Genomic DNA, 23,642 nt, shown 5'->3' with positions numbered 1-23,642 from the left:
AGCTCGCAAGATGGTTGTGAGGAGAAAATAAAAGAGGGGACACTCCATTATTTGTCCTACCCACATGAATTCATGGAGGGCTATTAAAAATAAATATAGACAGTTGTAGCATTATGCAAACATAATGTCATGATGTAAGTATATATTCATAAAATAGATATAAAAACAAAAAAATACATGTGTTCATCTTAATAAATGCATTGTAAGAATTTATGGCAGGCCATTCTAGGTTATGAAATAGTTTCAGTAAGTCATCTAGTATTGGCTGTGCTATACTGACAGCTCTAAGAGGACTAGTTGTAGCTAAGTAGACATTCATCTGGGCAGAAAACAAATCTGGATTTATGCCCATGTCTTAATTATTGGTGCATGTATTTAATTAACAGTAGACAGGGTGATACCCAACTTTGTGGGAGTGTTCCATCACCTGCAGTCCTCCACCTCTTTAAAATTTGCCCTGGAGGATCCCCAAACCCACCAGAGCAGATTTGGGAAGCTCACATGGAGCTTCAGTAGGTGCTCTTCACAGTCTTCACAGATGAAAACAGAAGAATATTTTTAAGTTTGCATCACCTAGAATAAGTAGGTGGTCTGCAACAATTAGTTGGGTGTGTTCAGTCTTTCATGCAAACAAAGAGGAAGTTTTTTTAATGGACTGCTTTCAAAAATATCCTTAAATAAAGATTTTCTTTGTTGTTTCCAGACATCCTTTCCAGTCTTAACTCACCTGCCCTGTTTGGGGACCAGGATACAGTCATGAAAGCCATTCAGGAGGCTCGAAAGATGAGAGAACAGATTCAGCGGGAGCAGCAGCAACATCATCATGGCCTTGATGGAAAACTTCCTGCCATGAATAACATGGGTCTAAACAACTGTAGGACTGAAAAGGTACTGTATTCTTCTCCTGTCATTTCTTCTGCTCATTTTTATTTGCAATTCTATCCAGCCAGTGGTCTCTGAACCCCACGTTGCAGCTTCTGCATTTCTAGTTTTAATCATCTTTGATACTGACAAAATAGTTATTCACTATGTCATATAGTTCTATTTAAAAGAAGACAAAACTTCCTCCTCTTACAGGAAGAAGGAAATTTAGACTCCCAAACATAAAATCATCATCATCATCATCATCATCATCATTATAGGGCATTTATACTAGCATTTGGGCTGGGGGAGTCATGTCTGATGAAATGAGTGGACATAAGAGCCTTGGTGGAGCAGCAAAAAGTTAATCTAGTCCAGCATCCTTTTTTCCACAGTGCCCAACTAATGCCTATGGAAATTCTATGCACTTTTCTCCATGTCATGCATAATTTTTATAAGCTTCTGTTATGTCACCACTTCTTATTTTTCTGTATTAAAGAGCTCCAAATGCATTAGCCTACCTAAAAGGGAAATATCTGGTCTTAAGTAGCCATAACAGAAGCAGAGGAGGGTGAGCACATGGACATGATGCTTGTTCCCAATTTAGCAACCCTCAGCCAGAATCATTGCATATGAACTGGGCTATATTTTTCAAACTGCTGTCCAAAGCTGCCTTGCATGAAATCCATAAGCTCAGCATTGTGTGCAGTGACTGGTAAGAGCTCTTCAGACAGGGCATATTCCCAGGCCTACCTGCAAATGCTGTAGATTGAAGCAGGGACCTTTTGCATGCAAAGGAGGTGCTTTACCATTAAGCTGTGCCCATTTTCTCATGGTGAATTAGGACAAAAGGGGAGGCAACCATTAGCACAACCTTCAGTCTGACGTCTGTCTTTCTGTGAATTTTAGAGTCTAAATGGTCATGGCCTTTTAATGAGTAATCTGTTTCCAGTACTGATTTTTAAAAACGTGTTCTGGGAAAGTTACATCGGAATCGTAACTAATATGGTGCTGTTGATAGGTTGTTTGGTTTGTGGCTTGGTACAAGTGTGATGATTACGGGACAATTTACTCTACTTTATCCTCTCTCAAAGGGTTTTTGAGAAGTTAAAGTGAGATAAGTATGTACTGCAGTCATTTGGTATGAAAACAAAGATGGAAAAAAAAACCTGTCTGCAGAGCACCTTGATGACTTCAGCCTTATAAGAAATAACTTCAGATCAGCATGCCCATAGTTTGCAGCCATTGCTTTCTTGCAGTGATCTGTTCCAGCCTCATCACAACAAAAGCTTATAGATTTTTAAATTTTAGTTGTATTGATGTTTCCTCTTAATCCAAACAATATCCAAACAATATTCATCAGCCGCCAAGAGTTTGTGACACTGGCAGCTGCCTTCAAACTGTTTCCTCGAGAGGAGAATAGGGTTCTGAGGTTCATTGCCTATAGTTGCATGCACAAAGGGAAAATAACCCTGCAAATAGAACTCTCAAAGACAAGATGCCTTTTCATTTGCATTTTATATGTTGCCTTATTACATTTCTCAGAACAACAAGGGGAAAAGGGTCTGTGTCTGTAAAAGGGATTTGCTTAGCCCCTTGCCCCTAGAGGATTAACAGTGGTTTGCAAAACAAATTCATAACCTAATAAATATTTATTTGCACAAGCTTTAGTTTAAATGATAGCATTTTAAAACTCATTTAATACAGATTATCGCTGTGAAAGAATTCTTTGTAACATAAAAGAACTGAAGGTTTGATGTGTGACGAAGGTCAACAGGATCTCTGGAAGTCCAGATTTCAGATTCCAAACTGACCCCAAATCAGAATGGGGAGCTTTTAGGGCTTGTTTATAAACCTATGTTTGTGAAAAGCACTGAAAACTGTGAGCTAATTCCACTGGCCTCTAGAATTATATAGACACCTATAGTATTATGAAAAACAGTGCTTATATTAACAGAATTTCACAGGACAAGCTGCTAAATCATGGGCAGACTGATCCACACACTACATGAATAGTGATAATCTGGCTACAAACTTCTATGTAAAATGTGCTGTATACCAGTGCATCAAAAATCAAGTAATACATCTTTGAAATAGTTGTCTTTTGCCTAGACGAATTTTCAGTACTTCTTTTCAAAAGGGGTTTCTGAAGATGCACATCTAAATCATTAGGTTTGCTTCTTCAAATACCAGCTAATGATAAATCATTTTAAAAAACAAACAAACAAAAACCACCATCTGTTTGCCTGACAAGCAGAATTCAATTGGTGGCGAAGTTCGACTGACCATTTGCAGGATTTTTTTTAGTTCAAATAAACTTGAAACTGTTGTGCAAAGGAATATTCTCCCAAGCTCAGCCACATAATTTTGAAGTCTGTAAATTGCCTTTGAATTGTCACATTTAATCCATTTTTCTTTGCATTAATTATATTAATTTTAAAAGCATCTTAGTTTTATGAAGATTTATACAAAAGTAAAGGTATATTTTTAAAAACGTAAAAGTTGACAATTAGGTGATGTGATTTTGATTGTGTGGGGAAACTGCCACAAAATGTCACGCTGTATAGAGCCTTAAAGGCTAGAATAAGCACTTTGAGATCCCAGAGCAAATCGGAAGCTAATGGAGCTACCATGAGATTGGAGATATATAGTTAGACTTGCAAACATTTGAATGAATGGAAGCTTCTGGACTCTCTTAAAGGCAGCCCCATGTAGAGAACATTACCATAATCCAAAGTGCGATATATATATATATATATATATATATATATATATATATATAAAATATATATCATTCTCCTTTCTGTCCTCTCTGGCAATGCATTCTTTGCTTTTTTCTTAGTTTTAATAGCCTTTTCTAAATGGTATGTCTTCATATTTTTTGCTCTAGATGCTTTTCAATTTCTAGCTTCAGTTTTAAACACCAGAATTTCAAGCTATATTTCAGGGATAATGCTGTAAGCAAAATATTTGTTCCAACAATAAACCCATGTCCAAGAAATAACAATTACAATTCTGTAAAACACTCAAATTCTTTTGATTCTTCATCAGCTCTCTTAACAAATATTTGGGCAGTTTGAAACATCACTGGTGTAATACTGCCCCCTTTTATTAGAAATGAAAAGCATGCTGGACACTTGCAATCTGTTTGAGTCACATGGTTAATTCAAATATATGTGGCTGTATGACAGTATTTAAATTAGGCATAGGATTAATAATATTGAGCCATGAGAACCAAAGCGCATTGTTCAGCTGCAGTGTGTGAGGCTTTGTCTTAAGTTTGCTTTTATATCATGGCATGGGAGTTTCTTGCTCTCTTTTGTATGCAAACACAGTTTTGAGAGAAAAGGTTTGGTTTCTTCATATGCATTTAATTGCCATGTTTGCTTGGAATATATATATAATATTTCTAAATCAGTTTCGCTCCCCCCCATATAGAACAATGGGCCACACTGCTGTTTTTGGCGGCCTGATCACGAATTAAATTTTCTTTTGAATAGCTAAATGATTACAATACCGCTCACACACGCTGAAGTGCTGTGCCGAATGTATCTGATGCAATTAGAACTTGATCATGTAGAAATGCAGAATGGAGCATCTTATGGAAAGGTGAGCCCTGTGACTTTAGCAGTGTCTTTTAAAAGAGATATTGTAGTCATGGAGACTTTCAGCAAACAGGTTTACATTTGTGGTTCCATTTAAAAATATTGTGGTGATAGCACTGCTAGAAATAGCCTAATTTCAGATGCTTTCATGAAAGTTATCCTTTATATAAATACATAATCCTGAAGAAATAAGAGCAGTCTTAAGGCCTAGTGTCCTGCTTAGTGGTGGACTCTGGTCTGGGAACCTGGGTGGGTGTTGAACAAGGTGGCAAGGGGAAGGCAGAATTTGCAGTGAAGAAACAGAAGGTATGAGAAGGGTGCTTAACCCTTTCCTGCCTACCACGTTCTCCATGCAGCTTCCACCACCCCACCAGCTACTTTCCCCTAGCAGGATCTCAGCGTGTTTCTTTGCTGCATGGCAGGCTTCTACAGGGACCAGATCTAGGTGGTCATGCATTAAAAATAGAGAAGTGGTCAAGGTTGAGTGTTTTGTTTCTGAAGTTGTCTGGTGACACAGTTACATACACACTCTCATTCACCCACCCAGGCACTTCATTCTCTAGCCACCACATCCAATCTCCTCATCCCTCACCCACTGACACACAACCTCCCTCCCTCTGAAACACATGATTAGGAGCATTGCAACAGCAATAACAGCTAGACCAGCCACACGGGGAAGGAGACAGGTTGAAGTCACACACCCATGTTTCTGATGTACAAAAGATTGCTCGTCCGTCAGCATTATTAGCAGACCCTTGGTCATGATGTCTTTGGTGGAACCCCATCCTCAGTCCACCATCCCTTTTAGCGCACTCCATTCCTCTCCACCATCACTACTGCTTTCCTTGCCTCAGTCTCGCCCACTGTATGGAGACTTAGGTCCATCCAGTCCCTGCTGACACCTAGAGGAAGAGGGAAGGTGGAATCACCTGCGGTGCCTTCCCTCCCTCTTTCCTTTGGAGAAGCAGCAGCGAAGGACAGGGGCTTTGGTGGTTGCCAACGAACCTCTTGTGGGGCAGGGCCCTTGACAGGTACCGGGCTATCCCAGCCCTGAGAAATAGGAAGCCACAGCCAGATGGGGTCCCCTACCCCCCCAAATCTTACTCAGACTCCACACCAGGCATACTTGAAGTGGTATAAATATTGCTAATCTCCAGTGTGATCTTTTCTTGTAAGGAAAAGAGCTGGTTGAAGTATGTGTGAATTTTTTGTCATGCACATTCCTTTATTCCGGGCTTGATGTAACTTTGCATACAATAATGCTGCTTTTCTGACACTAGCAGCAAGCAGCACTTGTTTTCTTCCTTGAGGCAGAATTAATCACAGGAAAACACAGCAGTTATTGTAAATACAAGGGAAGAACATGGCATAGTGATGTTAGCATCATTATTCCATTGTCATCCACCCTGAGTCTTTAGAGGCGTCTTAGTCTTCCTTCTGAGCATTTCCAAAGATTCCTGCATATAAACAAAGTGTTGCTAAAACATGCTTCAAACAGACAGCAAATAGCACAGAACTGGGCAAATAAACGCCTAAGCAATTCCCACTCCCTCTCTGCACCTAGGCTAAATGCAGATTGCCATTGCAGCAACAAAAAGCGCATGTACATTGTATAATTTTTCCTTGGGGTGGCATTAAAAGTGGTAAAGATAGTTCTGTAACTGACAACTTAACTTGATATTATAAGAAGCACAGAGGTGCTGCCACTCAGTCTCTCTCTCTTTCTCCTTTCCTGTTGTGTGTGGGTCATAGATAGATAACCAACGGTCCTGCAAGCAATTTTTGCTAGGCCCAGCTAGGAGGCAAGGCTGGAAGCAGAGGACTGCTGTAGGTAGTTATTTAATAAAACAATTTCTTCTTCTCATTAAGCAGAGAACATTCAGCTTGCTCATTTATGGAATGCTGAGGTTCCTCATATGAGTTCAGGTCCTACCTCTTGACGTTTTCTAACCAAATCATCGAATTTCCCAGCCTTAAAATGGAATATTACACCCAAATCCTCTCTGGAGGGTCAGGAGAATCCCCAGGACAGTGAGGTGGGGAAGAGCGTGGAATTGGCAAACAGAAATGCTTGCACTTATGAAATAATTGGAAGGGTGCGGCAGTGAATTCCTCCCTGTTGCTTGGATTCTTTGAAGTACACACATAAGGGGGCTGTGGAGAATAATTTTCTCACTTGCTTCCCCGCTCCTGCACCCCACCAATATGCCTTTCATGATCGTTCAGGAGCCTTTCTGAATGGGGTGGGTTATGGCTGACAGGGGAGGTGGGAACTACTCAGAATTGGTTTCAGGCAACTTTTGTGAAGAGGGGGCCGGAAAGTATGATGTGATGCAGCCCCGTTGTTTGTTGTTTCATCCCTGCAGCTGACAGCAAATGGTGTGAAGTGAGGCACAGGACAACACACAGTGCGGTGACTTAATATCGCTCATTGTATTCATAGAGACATTACGAGAAAGGAAGGAGACCAGGAGCAACAGGAGCTCTGTCTGTAACATCTGGTTAAGTTCTGAAACACAGAGAGGTTGCTTTTGCAAACACTTTACAATATCACTCTTAGTGAAGGTAGAATATATGAATCTGCAAATCAATATTTTTAGTTATAAGCATGCATCAGCTCCTACTTCCATCTCAGGTTTCAGACTGCACAGATTATTTGGAGCATCTGTATTGCCAGTCAGCTTAACTGCTGATGTAACTATTATTAACAATGGAATGGGGCAATCAGTTAAGCATTCCTGATTTTTGAGAGAGAGAGAGAGAGAGAGAGAGAGAGAGAGAGAGAGAGAGAGAGAAGTCCTAACGATTTTTTAATCAGAAGTAAGCCTGTTTGATTTAACTGAAACTTAATTTATGGGTGTGAATTTCAGAACTCAGAGGCTTAGAATATGAACCCCGTTTTAAAACTGGGTTTCATTGCAAACTAGGTCCACACCTATTTCATATCTCAGGCCTAACTTGGAGTAGGTTCTCAACTCTTTGAACCAGCTCTTCTTGCCACTTCACCATCCTTCTCAAGCAAAGCTATTCTTGAAAAGTTAGGAAATGGCTGTAGGGAGAGCTCACTTGAGATAGGAGGGGCCTTTTCGATTGCATCATTAAGGCCTGATGGGTGCATCCTTTCCTGCTGTAGTATATAGCTGATGCAATTCCACCTGCCTCTCAACCTAATTTATTGAATTGGGAGCCACAGCAGATTTAAATCCCATGCACACTGGCAGGAAATAATGTTCAATAACATGTGCAGGAACATCCAGACCTTAAGGATGAAGCCTTCAAAGCCTTTTCTGTCTCCAGTGAGTCTTCACGCTGCCAGTTTCTCCTTCATAAGGGTGAGTTTTTGGGGGAGTAGGACACTAAGAAAGAAGACTGGGATACACACATCTCTATACAGGAAAGCAAGAGGCATTAACAGAATTCAAAAACACATTCTAGCTAGATAAAAGCACTTGGCGGTTGGATAGCATGGCTGGTGTGGCCTAGAGAAGGGGTGAGACCTAAGAACAGTTAGACAGAGATGTCTGCCGGGCCATATTTGGCCCCTGGGCATGGGATTCTGTCTATTATGTAGTTTTACTGCCAAAGTGAAGCCGTGTTAGTACCTGTAAACTGCATATATTTGAAACTGCCTGGGAAATTGCTGAAAACACTTTGGAGTATCTAGGGCAGTGATGGCCAAACTTGGCCCTCCAGATGTTTTGGCCTACAACTCCCATCATTCCTAGCTAACAGGACCAGTGGTCAGGGATGATGGGAATTGTAGTCCCAAAACAGCTGGAGGGCCAAGCTTGGCCATCACTAATCTAGGGTATGGGTGTTAGAAATTACTATTAAAATAACAGCTGCAGAAGTCAGTAATTACCCATGCCTTGTCAGGATGGTATTAAATGGAAAGGTCTCCTCTAAAGTAATACATTTCCAGATCCTAATGCATGGTAATAATATAAAGTTTGTCCAATATAAGGTTTGTCCCACATAATTCATCATCAGCCTATTAAATCCTAGTATCCTGACATTGGCAGTGGCCCAGATGCAACCAAGTGAAACAGTCCTATAATATGTGCTGATAATGAAAGGAAAGGAACAGCTTAGGAAGGATGGGAGGCCATTGTGTCCATAAGGTGAACAGCTTATACTATGAAATAATGTTTCATCAAACCTTTGCTGCTTCTAAATTTATTTACCAATATAAAATCTTTGAAAGTGCTTACTTATAGTTTAGGCTTCAGATTGGCAGCCTCTGTTTAGCTTACAATGCAGCATGTCAAAAACTCCCCTTTTCTCTTTCCTTTCACTTGCTAAGGGGCTATTTCAGTTGGCTCAAACCTTTCACTCTCAAGACCAGTAGAACTAGATTAATTTCAGCAGAATTAATGTGTTACCCTTTTGTGAGAATTAGTCTGCGTGAAGTTTTGGCTGAACTATAGAAAATGATACACTTCTCTTATTTGAAACAAAGGGTTAATCCCAAAGTGTTTGGCTACCGCTATGGATCATGCTTTTGTGCATAAATAAAACTATGGGAACCACATGAAAGCAGTGGTTGGGTTACCACACAACTGGATATGCTTAAAACTGAATGCTTCATAAGTCTAACTACTGGGGAGCTGCAAACTTTATAAATAACTTTGCAATTGGTTAAAACCATATTAAAACCAGATGAACAAAGACACAACGTGTTCTATTTAAAGCGGGGGGGGGGGACGCAGTTCAGTGAGTGCAATAATCTTGATGAAAGTAATCTAACTGGAATAGGTCTATAATTTAGAGGTGATGGCAAGTGTGGCAGTAGTTCAGGATTTGTGACTATATGCTCAGAGGTGTGGAGGACTTAAATCAAAAAGTCTTCCTTAACAGAGAAGCAGATGAGGTTTTCCACCCCCAAACAATGTAACTTAGGGGGGGAAATACCGTTATTGTCAATCCCCCCCGCTCTTCCTCCCACCTGCAGCTTCAGTCTTCATTAAGTACAGTGCTTTCCAAATTCTTTGGTTTACAATAATTAACATTTGTTCTGTTCTGAACCTTGCACAGTACTTTTGCTAAATATGGGGTAGAATCCAGAGAGCCATTAACAATGTGGGAGGCTGTGGGGGAAGGAGGATACATGTATTTACGGGAATGCTGTTACTCTCTATGAACATCTGAAGAAAGAATGCCCAGTTCTCTTTAAAAAACCCAAGACAGTGCAAGGAGGACAGTGACAGGTGGGGAGGCTGAAGCAGCCACACTGGTTGCACAGCCCTAAAGCCACTGCTATACTCCTTTTCCCTGTTTTGGGTGAATTGAGAAGAATATACACCTGGTCCAACTGGGTGAATATCTACATCCTTTGTTCAACTGATATAGCATTTGGATTGTGAGGGCCACACATGAATCCATTTAATTATTGGAGTCATGTATCACAAGCCAAACTTTGCTGCAGCTCTATTGGCACAAGGGACTTCCATGTGCAACAGAACTTCTCAGACTCTTCTTCCCTCCAACCCCCTAGGTGTCTACAAAATTAGCTCCATGGGATTTAGGGACCATACAAATTTGGAAGGGGAAGGAAACAGAAGCCCTTTTGCACCAATGGACACTGCATTGGATACAAACCATCATTTTGTGTTTCTCTTTCCCATTTTTGTGAAAAATGAGCCCACCTCTTCTAATCCTGATACTTATATACAGTCATACCTCAGGTTACAGCCGTTTCAGGTTGCGTTTTTTTGAGTTACGGACTGCCGAAACCTGGAAGTACTGGAACGGGTTACTTTTGGGTTTTTGCGGTCACGCATGCGCAGAAGCGCTAAATCACGCTTTGCGCATGCACAGAAGCACTGAATCGCAACCTGCGCATGCGCGGACACGGGTTGCGAACATGCCTTCCGCATGGATCACGTTTGCAACCCGAGCGTCCGCTGTATAAATAATCCTGCACATTTATATAGACCAATATTAATCACCACATTTATCAATTTATCAGTACAGTAGTACCTCGAGTTACAAACGCTTCAGGTTACAAACTCCGCTAACCTGAAAGAGTTACCTCGAGTTGAGAACTTTGCCCTAGGATGAGAACGGAAATCGTGTGTCGGCGGCGCAGCGGCAGTAAGAGGCCCCATTAGCGAGAGCACGCTTCTACTTAAGAACAGTTTCAGGTTAAGAATGGACCTCCGGAACGAATTAAGATCATAACTAGAGGTACCACTGTAGCTGCATGGAGGGTGCAGCTGATGATTTTGTGTTGAGGCCTATTACATTGCTTGCAAAAACAAAAACAAATCAATTAATAGACAACAATTTCCACGGCACTTACCTTGGTCTGATAAGAATCCTCACATGTCCATTTTAAATGACTCTTGCTGTGCCTAGAATATTGTCAGAGATTCCAAGCATAGAGTGATTTAATTTGCTCATAGCCACTGCCACAAAGTAATGGAAAGTCTTTGGACAATGCACAAGTTGACCTTGCAGAGAAAAATGGAGGTATTTGTAAGTTTTTCCAGAGCACCGTTATTTGTGCACTAGTTTGGAAAGGAAATCTATATGCCTGAAGCAAGCACAACTATGTTGTCATGGCTACCTTAAGCCACTCGCTTAAAAGTCTGGAGTTTTGTCCTCCATTGTTTTGGGATTTAATGCCCACAGAATTCTGCTATGAGTGTAGAAATGACAAGCACTTTTTCTAGAAAAATATCTAAATAGGTTTTGAAAACATTCCCCTTCTGTTCATTTATTATATCTGTACTTGAACAGAGGAACATACATACACACATAAAACATTTTATTTGTATGCTGTCAAGGTGGCTCACAACATGAAAAAATGTACATAATTACAAATATAACAAAAGTAGTCGTAAACAATAAATAAAACACACAAAAAGTACACAACCAAACTGAAAAAAATTCACATAAATCATAGCAACTAAAAATGTAGATACAAAATATGAATATCAGTAACAGCCACAACTGTCCCCCCAACAGCCCCCTTAAACAATTCCCTAACCAAAAAGTCTGTTCAGCAGCCTTGGCTTTTGCAGCTGGAGTCAGTAAGGGCCCTGCCTTCGCAGGCCAGTTGGGAAGGTCTTCCAGGACTCAGCCAATATGGTCTAGGGAAGGAACAAGCGGGAAACAAGACACTGGTGTTATTGTTTCTTGAGTGGGCTTAATATGGAATAACTTAACTTTAATGTATCGTGCATGTAAAGACAACATCCTGGAATTGTCTGCACACTTTGCAACTGGAATACTGTCCGCAGAGTGTGTAACGGTCCCAAAGGCATTTACTCTGTGGCTTCTGTAAATGACCCACATTAACAAGGAGTCTCAAAATTGGCTCTTGAAATAAATGTTGGTAACTACTAAGTTAGACTCTTGAAATATTACATCATTGTCCAACTATGTATGCCATTTTCCACTTCAGCGTCTGCATACATAGCAAGGGGGGGCGGGAACGACATGTTGAAATAATTTGAGGAATGGTTATAGTCTGATCAGTCTTGGTAATCCAAAAGGGAGGGGGCCTGGTGTATTATTACATTTCATATATTGTTTTTCAAGAGATGAATGCAATCAGTCATCTTCTTTCATATGGTTTAAAAACACACACACACAAACCCTTGCTTTGCTGGCAAATAAACTGTTATTTAAGTACACAATCCACTGCTGTACTGAAACAGTTTTGCCAAACTTGTCCAAGTATTCTCACATGCTTAAAGATGGTATAAATATCATTTATAGCAAGCCGTTTACTTCAGACTATATGGAATGGTTTCCTGCTCCCCTGATCTAAGTGTCCCAGTTTACATTATGGCCTTTATGGCTTCTGTTTGATGGAGTGATCAGTAAAAATTTAATGACACTATAAAATAATAAAAATGTCATTAATTTACCACGGATCTTGGATGCAGTGGTTGTAAAGTTACATTAATAAACAGAATATTTTTTACAACAAAAAGCATTGTTACGTGGGAAAGAATAAATAACACACATAAATTTGGGAGCAATTTTACTGTTAGCGCACACATTATTATGGAATAGCCAATAAGTGTATAAAACATAGTATATAAAATTTTATGAAAATATATTGTGCACATCAAAAATTCAGCTTTTACCTAAGTGCAGAGAAAAGCCATTATTATGTGCTTACTGTTATCATTACTTTTCTTCCCTGAGATCACAATTTTATATTTATTCTACTTAGCTGAAGTTTCCAGCAGCCTTCTCTTTCTCTCCCTCTCCCCCCCCCCGCCACCCACTCTGATTTTTCCAGTGGATGAGCAGGCTTCTTCCCCTACTTCCTTCAGTTGACTACACTAGTCCATTTCCCTTTTACACCCAGGAGGAAAGCATTGATCATTCCCACCACAGAAGTGTGGAGGAAGTTATTAATTTAATGCAAAGTTAAAAATAATGCTTGAGTAGGAGACTGGTTTGGTGACTCTGGAAATAAGGGGATAATAATCTCACAGTCCATCTGTCATCACTGGGGTTGCTCCATCATTGACTGTGATAACATGTGAATATGACGGATGGCTCAGCTTTGTGGCTTGGAACATTTAACATTCATCAGTGCTCACTAAAGGGGGCTTTATCATTTAAATATCTTTATTTAATATGCAACATCTACCTCATAGATCATCATTTCAAAGCACTTAACCAACGGTCCTGCGACACAGCGAAGCAGGCTTTAATTTTTTTTCAATAACTTTTATGCTGCCTGCATGTTTGTGCCTGACAATGCATAAATAAGTGCCTAATCGTGTCACTGAATGGAAAATGAAGGTTCGGTTGTTAGTAAAACGAATCCTGCCCCAGTGTGTTGTCATCCCAAAACCACGAAAGTAGCAATGAGTAGGTTTTTCTATATCTCCAAGAAGCCAAGAGTCCATTTTGTACTTAGACATAGACTGTGTTCTTTAAAAGCATTAGCCCTCTTGGTTTTCCAGTAATCATGATCTGAGTTAGAATTCTGTTCTGTGTTCATTATGCCCCGTGGTGTAATGCACTTACTTTACTCAAGATATATGCTCAGGGCCTTATGCCTACAAGAAGCAGTTTAGTTTGAAATAAACAAAAAATGAGCTCAGGGTTTCCTGAGGATAAATAAGCTATCTCTATTATGTGTAAGACAGATGTGTGGTTTTTTAAGTAAGTAATTTTTTAGTGTGTGTGTAAATTTTCACAAGTATATGCTATTTTCAGACATGAATATGTATTCATATGGACATGCATGCTTATAAATAGGAATTTAAATAGAATTTGGGAAGGTGCATGAGAACAGCGTACACAACTGAACGTATTTTAAATATACAGACCATTTCCTATTAATGAATTTGCAGTTTGTACTCCTTTATAATTTGCTTAGTTTAGTTCAATTACAGATGTATTATTTACCTGACTGTGATCCCTATGTATGTTTACTTGGAAATAATTCCCTATGTTCAACTGGGCTTTCTCTCAGGTAAATATACATAGGAGTCCAGTCTAAATTGCTCTTGCCTTCAGAAATACACTTAGGTTTGTATTTACCAATTATGTTGTAATAGATTTTTTTTTATTTACAGCTTTCCTGAAAATTAGTTACCATTGCTATGAGGTATACTTTAAGTGGAAAAATGAAACCATACATACAGAATTGTAGCAGTCAATATATTTCAAAAGAATGAGACATTGAAGGTTATTACAGAATCACAGATTCACCTCAATTCTTTTAGGTATTATTACCATGTACGCTTCTCTTCCTCCCAGTTCCTGAGCCTTATCATGTAATTTTCCCTTTTCTCTTTCAGTGTCAAAATATTGATATTCTTTCAGAAACTTTCTTTTTAACACAGAATATTTTCTGGAGAAAATCAAAGGGAATGAATGACTAGAAGGATACTTCAAATGTGCATATTGATACATAGAAGGTTCTGTTGATTTTTTTTTTTAAGTGGAGTGCTATTTTCCCTCCCCCCCCCCAAAGCACACACTTAGGTTTTTGCCATGAAAATTGCAGGTGTCACATTAACACTCCTTATAGAAATATTTTAAATGCAAATATTAGAAAAAAGAAAGAAAAGAAACACAGTGTACAAAATGCTAATTACTTCCCAACTGCAGGAACTTAAAGAAAGGTCTAATCCAACTCTTCTATTTTAAATGTGAGTCCCCGGGGGACAGGGGGTAGAATCATTCCTTTGCACCAGCAAAGCAAGATCCGTTCCGATAGTGAGGTATTACTATTGGACCTTATAGCATTCTTCAGCTGAATGTTGTGCCTGCCTGCCTGTAACCAATAGTTATGTTTCTTCTCAGTGCTCTTTGTTTCAGTATTTTTGCATATCACAACAGCATTATCTCAATACACGTTATAGTGGGAAATTAATAGTGACAATATAGTTTTTCAGCAAATGGGAGACTTCAAGAAACACTGAAAACGGTTGAATGTTAAGGTTATGCAAGCAGAGTGATTCAGTAAACAACTGTACTTCAATTTAGTGTGATGTTGGTTCCCACCCCCTGCCCCGCCTGCTATTATTTAAACATTTTAATATTACTGCACGTCACCCCCAATGTCTGCCCAGTGATGCAAAACCGGGGTTTGTGTTTCCGTTGGAAAATTAAGGCACATAAGAGGCTGTAGTGTCTTGTAGTGGAAATATGGTTTATTTATACATATTCACAACCTGCATCTAGATAGAGTTCCCAACACTAGCATCACAAGAGAGTCCTTTGTTGCCCTCCTAAGCAGCCAGCTCAAATCTACAAGTAGATGAATCAGCCATGCTGTCTGTTCCTGTGGCAATGTCTTCTTCTTCAGCCCCGTATGGCATTCTCCCCACTTCCTGCTTCTTCTTCCCAGAAACTCCTTGCCAAATACCCCCCCCCATTAACATCATTGCCCACTGCCACCCTGGCAACCTCTATTTGCCCAGACTCAAAAACCTTGCTTTGATGTGATGATAACTAGATATCAGCACCTTTGTACTCCTTAACAACTTCCCACCACATGACCTGGCCTGGAAAAGAAGCTTAGTCTGCATTTTTACACAGTGCCTGGCATCTTCCCTTAATACTCCAAATATTAGCTAAACTATATTTTAAGAATCTAAACATCTTCTTGCAAACTTGGTTACAGAGAACTAATTAGTAAGCAATTGTTTTCTGAAAACGATCTGACTAGAACAGCAAATCCCTCCTGGGATAGCTCAGTCGGTAGAGCATGATACTCTTAATTTCAGGGTAGTGGGTTTAAGCCTCGCACTAGGAAAAAAGAGGGGGTTGCAGGGGGTTAGACTAGATGACCCTCAAGTCCCATTTCAGTGCTACAGTTCTATTATTCTAACCAATGCAGAGAGATTTGAGCAAACAAGTCAGAGCCACTTTGCTTGTTAAGACCAATACCAGGTTCCTTAGCAATTCTTCGGGGAATAAACTTGGTACTGTTTTCCTTCTAATGTGTAATATGCTCAGTACAGAACTAGGTCATTGAACAATAGAGTGAACAGCAATCAGCAATCTTCTACTGCATAATGCATCAAGTATAACGTACAGAAAACTGTTCACAAAACTGAAAGCTGGCATTTCATGTCTAAATTCAAGATGACATGACATTTAATAGTTTCATAGTAATGAACAACAGTGTTTTGTTCATTCTCAACACAATGCCAAGTTCAGTCTTAAGAAGTATCAACAAGACAAGAGAGAGAACACATTGGGTTTTTTCCACGAGAACAATACATTAATGATAACTATTTAGTACGTTGCTGCAGACAGAGTACCACTGAGGCTACCACTGTCAGAAGATATGTGCTGCCATATTGTTTCAAGGCTCTTGTCCTCTCATATTTTGAGGACATAAATTGTCTCTTGATCTAGTTTTACAGCAGAAGTTTACAGCACACAGAAATGTTGTTTATTCTGGGAACAAACACAGCCCTTTCTTTTTCTTGCTCTCTCTTTTAAAATTCCCATTGAGTTTCAGTTCAAATTTCTAGACAAAATAATAGTACCATTTCTGTCATCTAGTATTCCTTCTTTGAAATACTTGTCTTTGAAAGCCTCTTGCATAAAATTCAGACTTGTGTTTTCTCAAGGGTTCCAATGCAAACGCATATCTCGATGAGAGGAGTGGTGGTTGTGCTGGTGGTGATTTTTCCATTAAATTAGCGAGTTTTAGTAGAAAGTGCTTTTTAAGTTTTGAATTTTAGCATTTTTTTCAAATGCCAACATCTTTCTCCCAAGGTCATTTAAGAAATATAGGACCGTGCATTGTTATTGGGCATTGCCCACTGTGGGAACAGGATGGTGGACTAGATGGACCATTGACCTCGTCCAGCAGGATCTCCTTCTTGTGTTCTTAGTAATTTCTAGAGCTTCTGCTGCAATCCTTCATTTCAACACCACAGTAATGCTACCTGCCCTACTTTATACTTAGCTGTAATGGGTTGTTTAAAGCTATTGCCTAGCAATAATCAATTTAATTTTTCACACAATTATTTGTTTCATTGTGTAGTAAAATACATAGTGGTTGTGGGTTTTCTGTTATTAAGAGATTTAGTGAGTCAAAGGTGTTAATAAGCTAACTTCCAAAAGCCAGTTTGTACATTACCAAAGTGGTGGGGCTGCTACGTCCACATATCTTTGCCCTTCTTTTCCCATGCTGCTATGGGAAATAATCATCTTGTAGACACCTTCAACATGGGCTCCTCATTACTTTAAATTCAGCAGCACAGGAAGCAAGCACCACAGAAGAGTCAACCATGGTGCTAAGATAACTTAGGAACTGGCTTGAATATTAATTCATCATACATTTAATCAGTACTGGAGGGGTACTGCATATTTGAAAACTAGATTTTGGACACCAAATTCAAAACTGATACCTGCAGTGAAACAATATCTGTGTTCTTTCTAAAAAAAAACAGAGCCTGTATCTGTTACTAGTACTAGCTCATGCTTAGGTACCAATTGTGGGATTGGGCAATGTAAGGAACAAAGATTTACCTACCAATATGACTTGCAACCGCTGTTAGATGGACAAGAAGATGTGGAAGTGGAAATCAAGAAAGGACTGACATATTAGTATGGAGGGCAGGGGATGTGCAGGTGGTAGCCAGAGGGACAGGGAAGTATAATAGAAAATGAGTACGCTCAAGATATTCAGACATGAACAGACTGGAAATCTTAATGTTCCTTTCTCTTCGGCAGGAAAGAACACGCTATGAGAATTTAGGCCCACAGCTATCAGGGAAGCCCAGTGAAGATGGAAAACTAGGCCCAGGAGTCATTGATCTTACAAGGCCAGAAGATGCAGAGGGTGAGTTTCTGTAACAAATATATTGAGCCACTGAGCATTGCTTTCCTTGAGCTCCTTAAAGTTGGATGTCTTAATGAGCATTGTGCAGCTAAATCCCCATGCACAGCTTTGAGGCATTTTGCATGGATTCTAGTGACATGTGCAAGCATAAGTTCTAGTTGTAAAATGGTTCCATACAATATGCATTCTCTGCTCTCATTATTTACACTCTGGTTCAACTCTTCTCAGAAAGCTGTCTTGAGTGAGTTTGTATGTCACCTCAGATGGGTGGCATGTGCATTTAAGTGCTCACACAAATAGTGTAATGTTTATATGGTGGCCCACATATCATATATCTGATTCCTTGAGTAGGGACTTCTGGTTTTGGAGCAGCCTGCACTCATGGAAGCTGACTGGCCATATTATTAATGCTTTGCTGGATATATTGGGTAAACCTCATATGAGCAGTGAAATGTGCATATGGGTTGGCTTAGGTAATGCAGAAATTGTCATCTGTCACCTTCAGACATATGATTAATCCCAGCATTACCATCCTATGCTGCTCCAGATCCAAACAGCTGTAGAAAAGTGGAGGCAGTGATGCTGAATTCAGTCAGAGACTACAGATGATCACTTCCTCACATATTCATAGGCAATATTCAGTAATCAGCAAGTATGGCCCCTGGTCATCTTAAGAGACCCTGCAGAACTTTTGAGCGTATGTTATCATTACTATAATGAAGAAAAGAGCAAGGAAGTGGATTATCCAATTAATTGATCAATTGCTGAATTAATTACAGTGAAATTTTAATTGGAGATGCCCAGTATGAAAGGATGTGGAGTGCTGGTAGTTGTGCCAATTAGTTCAAGGAACATGCTATCTTTGCGAAAACATACTTGCACTGAGATCTGAAGGGTTGTAGTTATGATTCTGTTCAAGCCCATGGAAGAATTCCCATTGATTTCAATGGTCAAGGACTGCACACTGTAATGTTTATTTTAATTAGTTACTTGGATTGATCAGTTAAAAACAATGCCATTAATCAACTAAAAGCCTTTAATTGGTTGACAGCTCTGTTGGAAATTACGTTGCTAATTGGTAATATTTCAGGTTAGCTTTTTCTCCTTGTATGCATATTATTTCCAATTTTAATTGTTTAAACTTTTTATTTCATTGGATTTTTAAATACAAAATAAAACTGTAATAAAATAAAAGAAATTAATCAAACAAACATCATAGCAATATGGTCCCACCTCACATATTCCTTTTGGGATAGAATAATAGCTTTATAATCTTTGGATAGGCTTGTACATTATTTGCATAATATGAAATGAAGAGAATAAAACATATTTGTACTTGCTTTTCTGGCAGGAAGTTACCTCAGGGCTTCCCTAAATTAACTCATTTCCCTCTCACATCCTTTCACTTTCTACATTTGCATAACACATTATGTTATTTTGATGATTGTAGTGACAGGACAACCTTTCAAATAGTTCCACTTAGTTTAGCTAGCTTCGTCAGGAAGAAGTGTTCAAAATAGCCTACCTCAATCTGGTGTCCTCCAAATATTGTTGGGCTCCTACTCCCATCAGCCCTAACCATCATGGCCCATGGTCGGAAAAGATGGAAGCTATAGTCCAAAGCATCTGGAAGGCACCCAATTGGGGAAGACTGGTTTAAAACAAATCCTTGTGATCTTAGAAATCATATACTGTGGTGGGTCTTAGGACAGAGCTCCATGGATCATAAAAAATCTAATAGCTCAAGGTTGTATTTTTGTTTCATTTTCAGCATGCCAGCAATGCTTTGGCCATTGACCGGAATTTGGCTTTTAAGTATTTCTTTTATAGAGAAAAATTACATGATTATAAGTAATGTAAAACCATTTATTTGGCTCTAATGTGACTCTAAGTCTGGATGGCTTCATACACATTTGCAGCAGATTTAAAAGTGTAGTCATTGGTCAATATATGCCATGTCCATTAAAGCAAATTAAACTTAAATGTTCTTATACATATGGTTTAGAGGTGACCTAACATGAGAAAATGTTGTTTGGAGCTCTTATAATTATTATCCTGTAGTCTTTTGCCTAAAAGGCTGTAAAAGAAGCTCCAAAAATTAGTATGTTTAACATCTACTGGGGTGAAATTACGTTATGTTCTATTAAGAATTTTTTTACAGCTACATTCAAACTTGATGTGTGTATCATATCCTGCAATTGTCCTTCCTAATATAAACTGTGTAGAAGGCAAGTGGACATAGCAATTGAGCTTTCATTTTTAAAATGTGGACATTTTCTTAAAGATCTGAACTAGTCTGAATTTTCAGGACTAGTTAGTTGGCTGCCTTTAAGTGTGTGTGTGTGTGTGTGTGTGTGTGTGTGTGTGTGTGTGAATTTGCACATAACACCTACTTTTGTCCATTTTTCTATCTATATAATGATTCTACCTGCAAAATTTTTGTATAATGGTACAGTGAGCAGGGAAAGGGGGAGATTTGAATTGGATACAACCCGTTATCTATGTGTCTATGCTCTGTTTCTGGTTCCTCCCCAAACTGCTATGGGGGGGGGGAAGACATGTGCACAATTTTATGATAATTGGGACTGGATAATTTTTGGAATTCATGGGGAAAATCTGCTTCTTAAGAAAGAATTAATCATGGAACTCTCAGGTACTGTCTAATTTGGTCCTTACCTGGAAGAACTTCCTTGCAAATGCATTATGTTCTATTGGTGAGATTCCCCCCTTCAAACATTTAGCATTAGCAGGTTATTTCTCAAATTCTAACCATACATAAAAACTGTGCTTTCCTTGTGGAACAAATGAGATGGGAGTGGGGATTAGACTAAAAGCTAATGTCACAGAGGCACTGTCTTCACTCTGCAGGTGAAGTCCTATTACTTCAGGTGTAGATTCAGAATGTAAGAAAAAAGGTTGCTTTAAACAGCAGATACCTTTAAAATATGCAATTCATATGTCCAGAACAACCCTACTGTAGGCATGCTCACTTTGTTATCGATAATGTATAATTTTATTAATACTTTAGGTAAAATTTAAAAAGGGGATTGTCAATTTAACAAATGAACTGTGCCTTTATAAGCCAATTCCTGATTAACCGTTCTAGTTATTAAATTTAACTTAATTTATATATCGGGGAAAAATCATCAACCTTTTGTGGAACCCAAAGGAAAGGCAGCAGTTTCCTGTAGATGTGAGTAAATTTATAATATTCAAAAAAAGGAAAGGAAAGATACTACCCCCACTCAGTTATAAGAAAAAGCTCTCTAACATCTGCATGTTTACATATTTAGTAATATATTTCCTATTGCAGAAATACATGAAAGCCAAAATCGCTTAAAGTAATTTTGAGGCTCATCAGTATTGGTAGAAGGTCTAGTTTTAAAAATGTGTTGGCATTGATTTGAGCTGCGCACTGTCAAGTTCATTTTGCTATTTTTAGAAGGACAGCCATAATTTACTTTCAGGGTAAAACTAATACCTGTTAGTTTCTTCTTCAGTTTGCATCCAAAACTTATCTTTTTATGTTTCCTTTTCATGAAAAGTAGGCCATGGAGGAAGCAACAGTTGGCATACTTTGAAGGATATGCAGGGCTGGCCCATCCATGAGGCAACATAGGGCACATGCACCACAGCCGCTACCTCCACACTCAGCTTCCTCCTATGCCCCCTACGCATGCCTGCCTCCGTCACCTCCAAGTGCACCGCCTGAGGAGGTGGCTGAGCATGGAGGAGACAGCCATGGCAGTGCAAGTGCAGAGGAGGCAGCAGCAGCAGCAGCAAACAACCACTAGAAAGAAAGGCCATTGTGAAGCTGAATATATATATAGGGGGGGAGAGATGGAGAATAATAAGCACAACTTGGCCACTTGTTAAACATTTTAAGGTAAAAATTCATATTCTTGAAACTGTGGAGCAAGATCAAGTACAGTGTATGACCTGAGGAGGCCTGAGGTTTCCTTCTGAAGTGCTAAAAGTTTTCAACCTATGGAAGGTGACCAGGATCATGTGTGATGGCTCCTTTCTTCATTGCCTGGGAAGTTCTGAAGAGGTTCCTAAGTTAAAAGCCTCCCTGCAACCAAGACACCTTTCTGATCAGAATTCCTGACTGTGGAGACTTCTTAGCATGCTGAATGAAATGCACTCAGGAACTTCAAAACCTCCCACTCAATGCAAAAATGTTTGTGGGTGGAGCAGGCACAGCCTGCACACAGGGATGTTGGGGGGTTGTGCACAGCCTCACATCCCCTGTTAATGTTCACATTCCCTGTTCAGGCATAACACCTAACATCAAGGTGGGGAAAATTAATTGTTCTTGAGTGTTCTTTTCTCCCCCTCCCAATGATATCAGAACAGATGGTGGTGTTCTTTTTAAGGTTTAGAAGGTCTAAAAACTATAGATTATCTCCTACCAAAGAAATGACTTTTAAATTCACATCTATATTGTCAGGTAGACTTGTAAAAATGCTGTGGGCTTGTAGCTTTTCTGGACTACTTGCAAGGCTATGCTTTTGAGTCATAGCTACCACCTGCTGACTCCCCATCACTTCAGGGTGACTCCCTTGGGGCTTTCAGAAGCACTTGACAGGAAAAAGTCACATGCATTATAACAAGTGTCGAACTTTTCAAAAGGGGAACAGATAAGCCTCTTTTCAGATGGTAACTGTATATACCCAGATGCCCACAATGCTTATCACTGGTTCCTAATATGTTAGACATAAATAAGGAAAGAGGAAGTTACTAGCTCTTCTTGTTCAGCTTCCATGTAACAGTTGAACTGGCTCTCAGAACAAGGAGTGCCACATAACTCAAGTGGTAGCAAAATTCCACTTGCAAAAACAATTCCCCTTGAAAGACAAAGAAAAAAGGTCAGTTTTTTACCTGTCAGGGGAAGGAGAGAAAGAAAAAGAGTGAAACAGACACTGTGTCCTGTGCAAGCCGATCAATCATGGCAGCCTGCCAACAGAATCCAAAACTGTGAGGTAACTTGTTTAACACCCTACTACGCTGAGGTGTAAACAGCGGGAAGTACATGCATGACAAAGCATCGTCTGCTTTTGTGACAGTTTTTCATAAAATACAGGGAGAGAAATGACTCCTGTAGCCAGTATCTGTCGCATATAAATATTTGGGAGAGTTGCTATGACAGTTGAGAGTGGAAAGGGGGTATACCGCAAAACAGAAAAAGCCAACTGAAGACAAGGAAATGTTTCCAGAAGGAATGCTGAAAAACCAGGCCCTGTCTGCTTTGTTCTCCATGCACTCTTTACCTGTCTTTTGATAACTGAACAGCTAAACATTTGTTAAAGAAGAAACCACATTTTAAAGTATTTAGGCCTCACATATGTAAACAACTCAAAACTGCTTCTTCCTACTTAACACCACACTTAAAATATGCTACACTTTGGAAAGCATAGCAGTTGCATTCCTTACACTAGTCAGGATACTGACATTGGTATTCAAAAACACATGCCACCATGTGATGAAGTTCCCATTTTCAGATATAATCTTAAAGGAGTACAGTACAGGATAAGCAGAACTTTTCAGTATCAGGTATTTGCAGATAATAACACCATAGAGGCCCTCTGTTATAGCATAACTTAGTATTATGATTTATCCAGCCCTGAGGCTGCAGTCTGCAGCCAGCTCTATAGGAAGTACTTTTCCACAGGCTATGCAACACTATATTTCAATGTATTGGCAAGAATATATACATTTGCCAGTATCACTGGCATCAATAAATATTCACAGTGCAACTAATCACTTCATACATGAGCATGTGTGTGCTTTTCCCAACATGGGAATTATTTCCTTATGGGCAAAATTTAACACAGAATGCCAATGTACCCATAAAAGGCAGCTTGGCATACATGCACAGGATCTCCCTGTGA

The 23,642-nt window shown here is 39.4% G+C and overlaps 1 protein-coding gene and 1 long non-coding RNA gene across 22 annotated transcripts in view; one reads left to right on the top strand and one right to left on the bottom strand.

Annotated features, from left to right (window-relative positions):
* LOC128415776 (uncharacterized) overlaps positions 1–23,642 on the bottom strand; it is a 123,912-nt gene that overhangs the window by 24,262 nt on the left and 76,008 nt on the right. Inside the window, exons 3-4 of one of the 5 annotated variants that reach the window (XR_008331062.1) lie at positions 10,768–10,819; positions 5,667–5,923 (exon numbers count right to left, since the gene is read on the bottom strand). The exons of 1 other annotated variant lie outside the window; for it this stretch is intronic. This is a non-coding gene — a long non-coding RNA (uncharacterized LOC128415776). Of the gene's footprint in view, positions 1–5,666; positions 5,924–10,767; positions 10,820–11,232; positions 11,561–18,120; positions 19,378–23,642 lie in introns of those variants that run through there. 3 more of the 5 variants (XR_008331061.1, XR_008331059.1, XR_008331063.1) reach the window with 3 other exon arrangements.
* The window catches only part of SOX6 (SRY-box transcription factor 6), a 448,703-nt gene that overhangs the window by 389,553 nt on the left and 35,508 nt on the right, over positions 1–23,642 (top strand). For all 17 annotated transcript variants that reach the window (XM_053392405.1, XM_053392369.1, XM_053392397.1 and 14 more), the window contains 2 exons: positions 704–888; positions 17,643–17,751. In XM_053392405.1, the coding sequence (XP_053248380.1) occupies positions 704–888; positions 17,643–17,751 (294 nt within the window). The remainder of the gene's footprint in view (positions 1–703; positions 889–17,642; positions 17,752–23,642) is intronic.

The sequence above is a fragment of the Podarcis raffonei genome, chromosome 1 (assembly GCF_027172205.1).
Source record: "Podarcis raffonei isolate rPodRaf1 chromosome 1, rPodRaf1.pri, whole genome shotgun sequence".
Taxonomy (NCBI): Eukaryota; Metazoa; Chordata; class Lepidosauria; order Squamata; family Lacertidae; genus Podarcis; species Podarcis raffonei.
The sequence above is the reverse complement of the archived record's forward strand: the minus strand, read 5'-3'. Positions and strand labels throughout refer to the sequence as shown.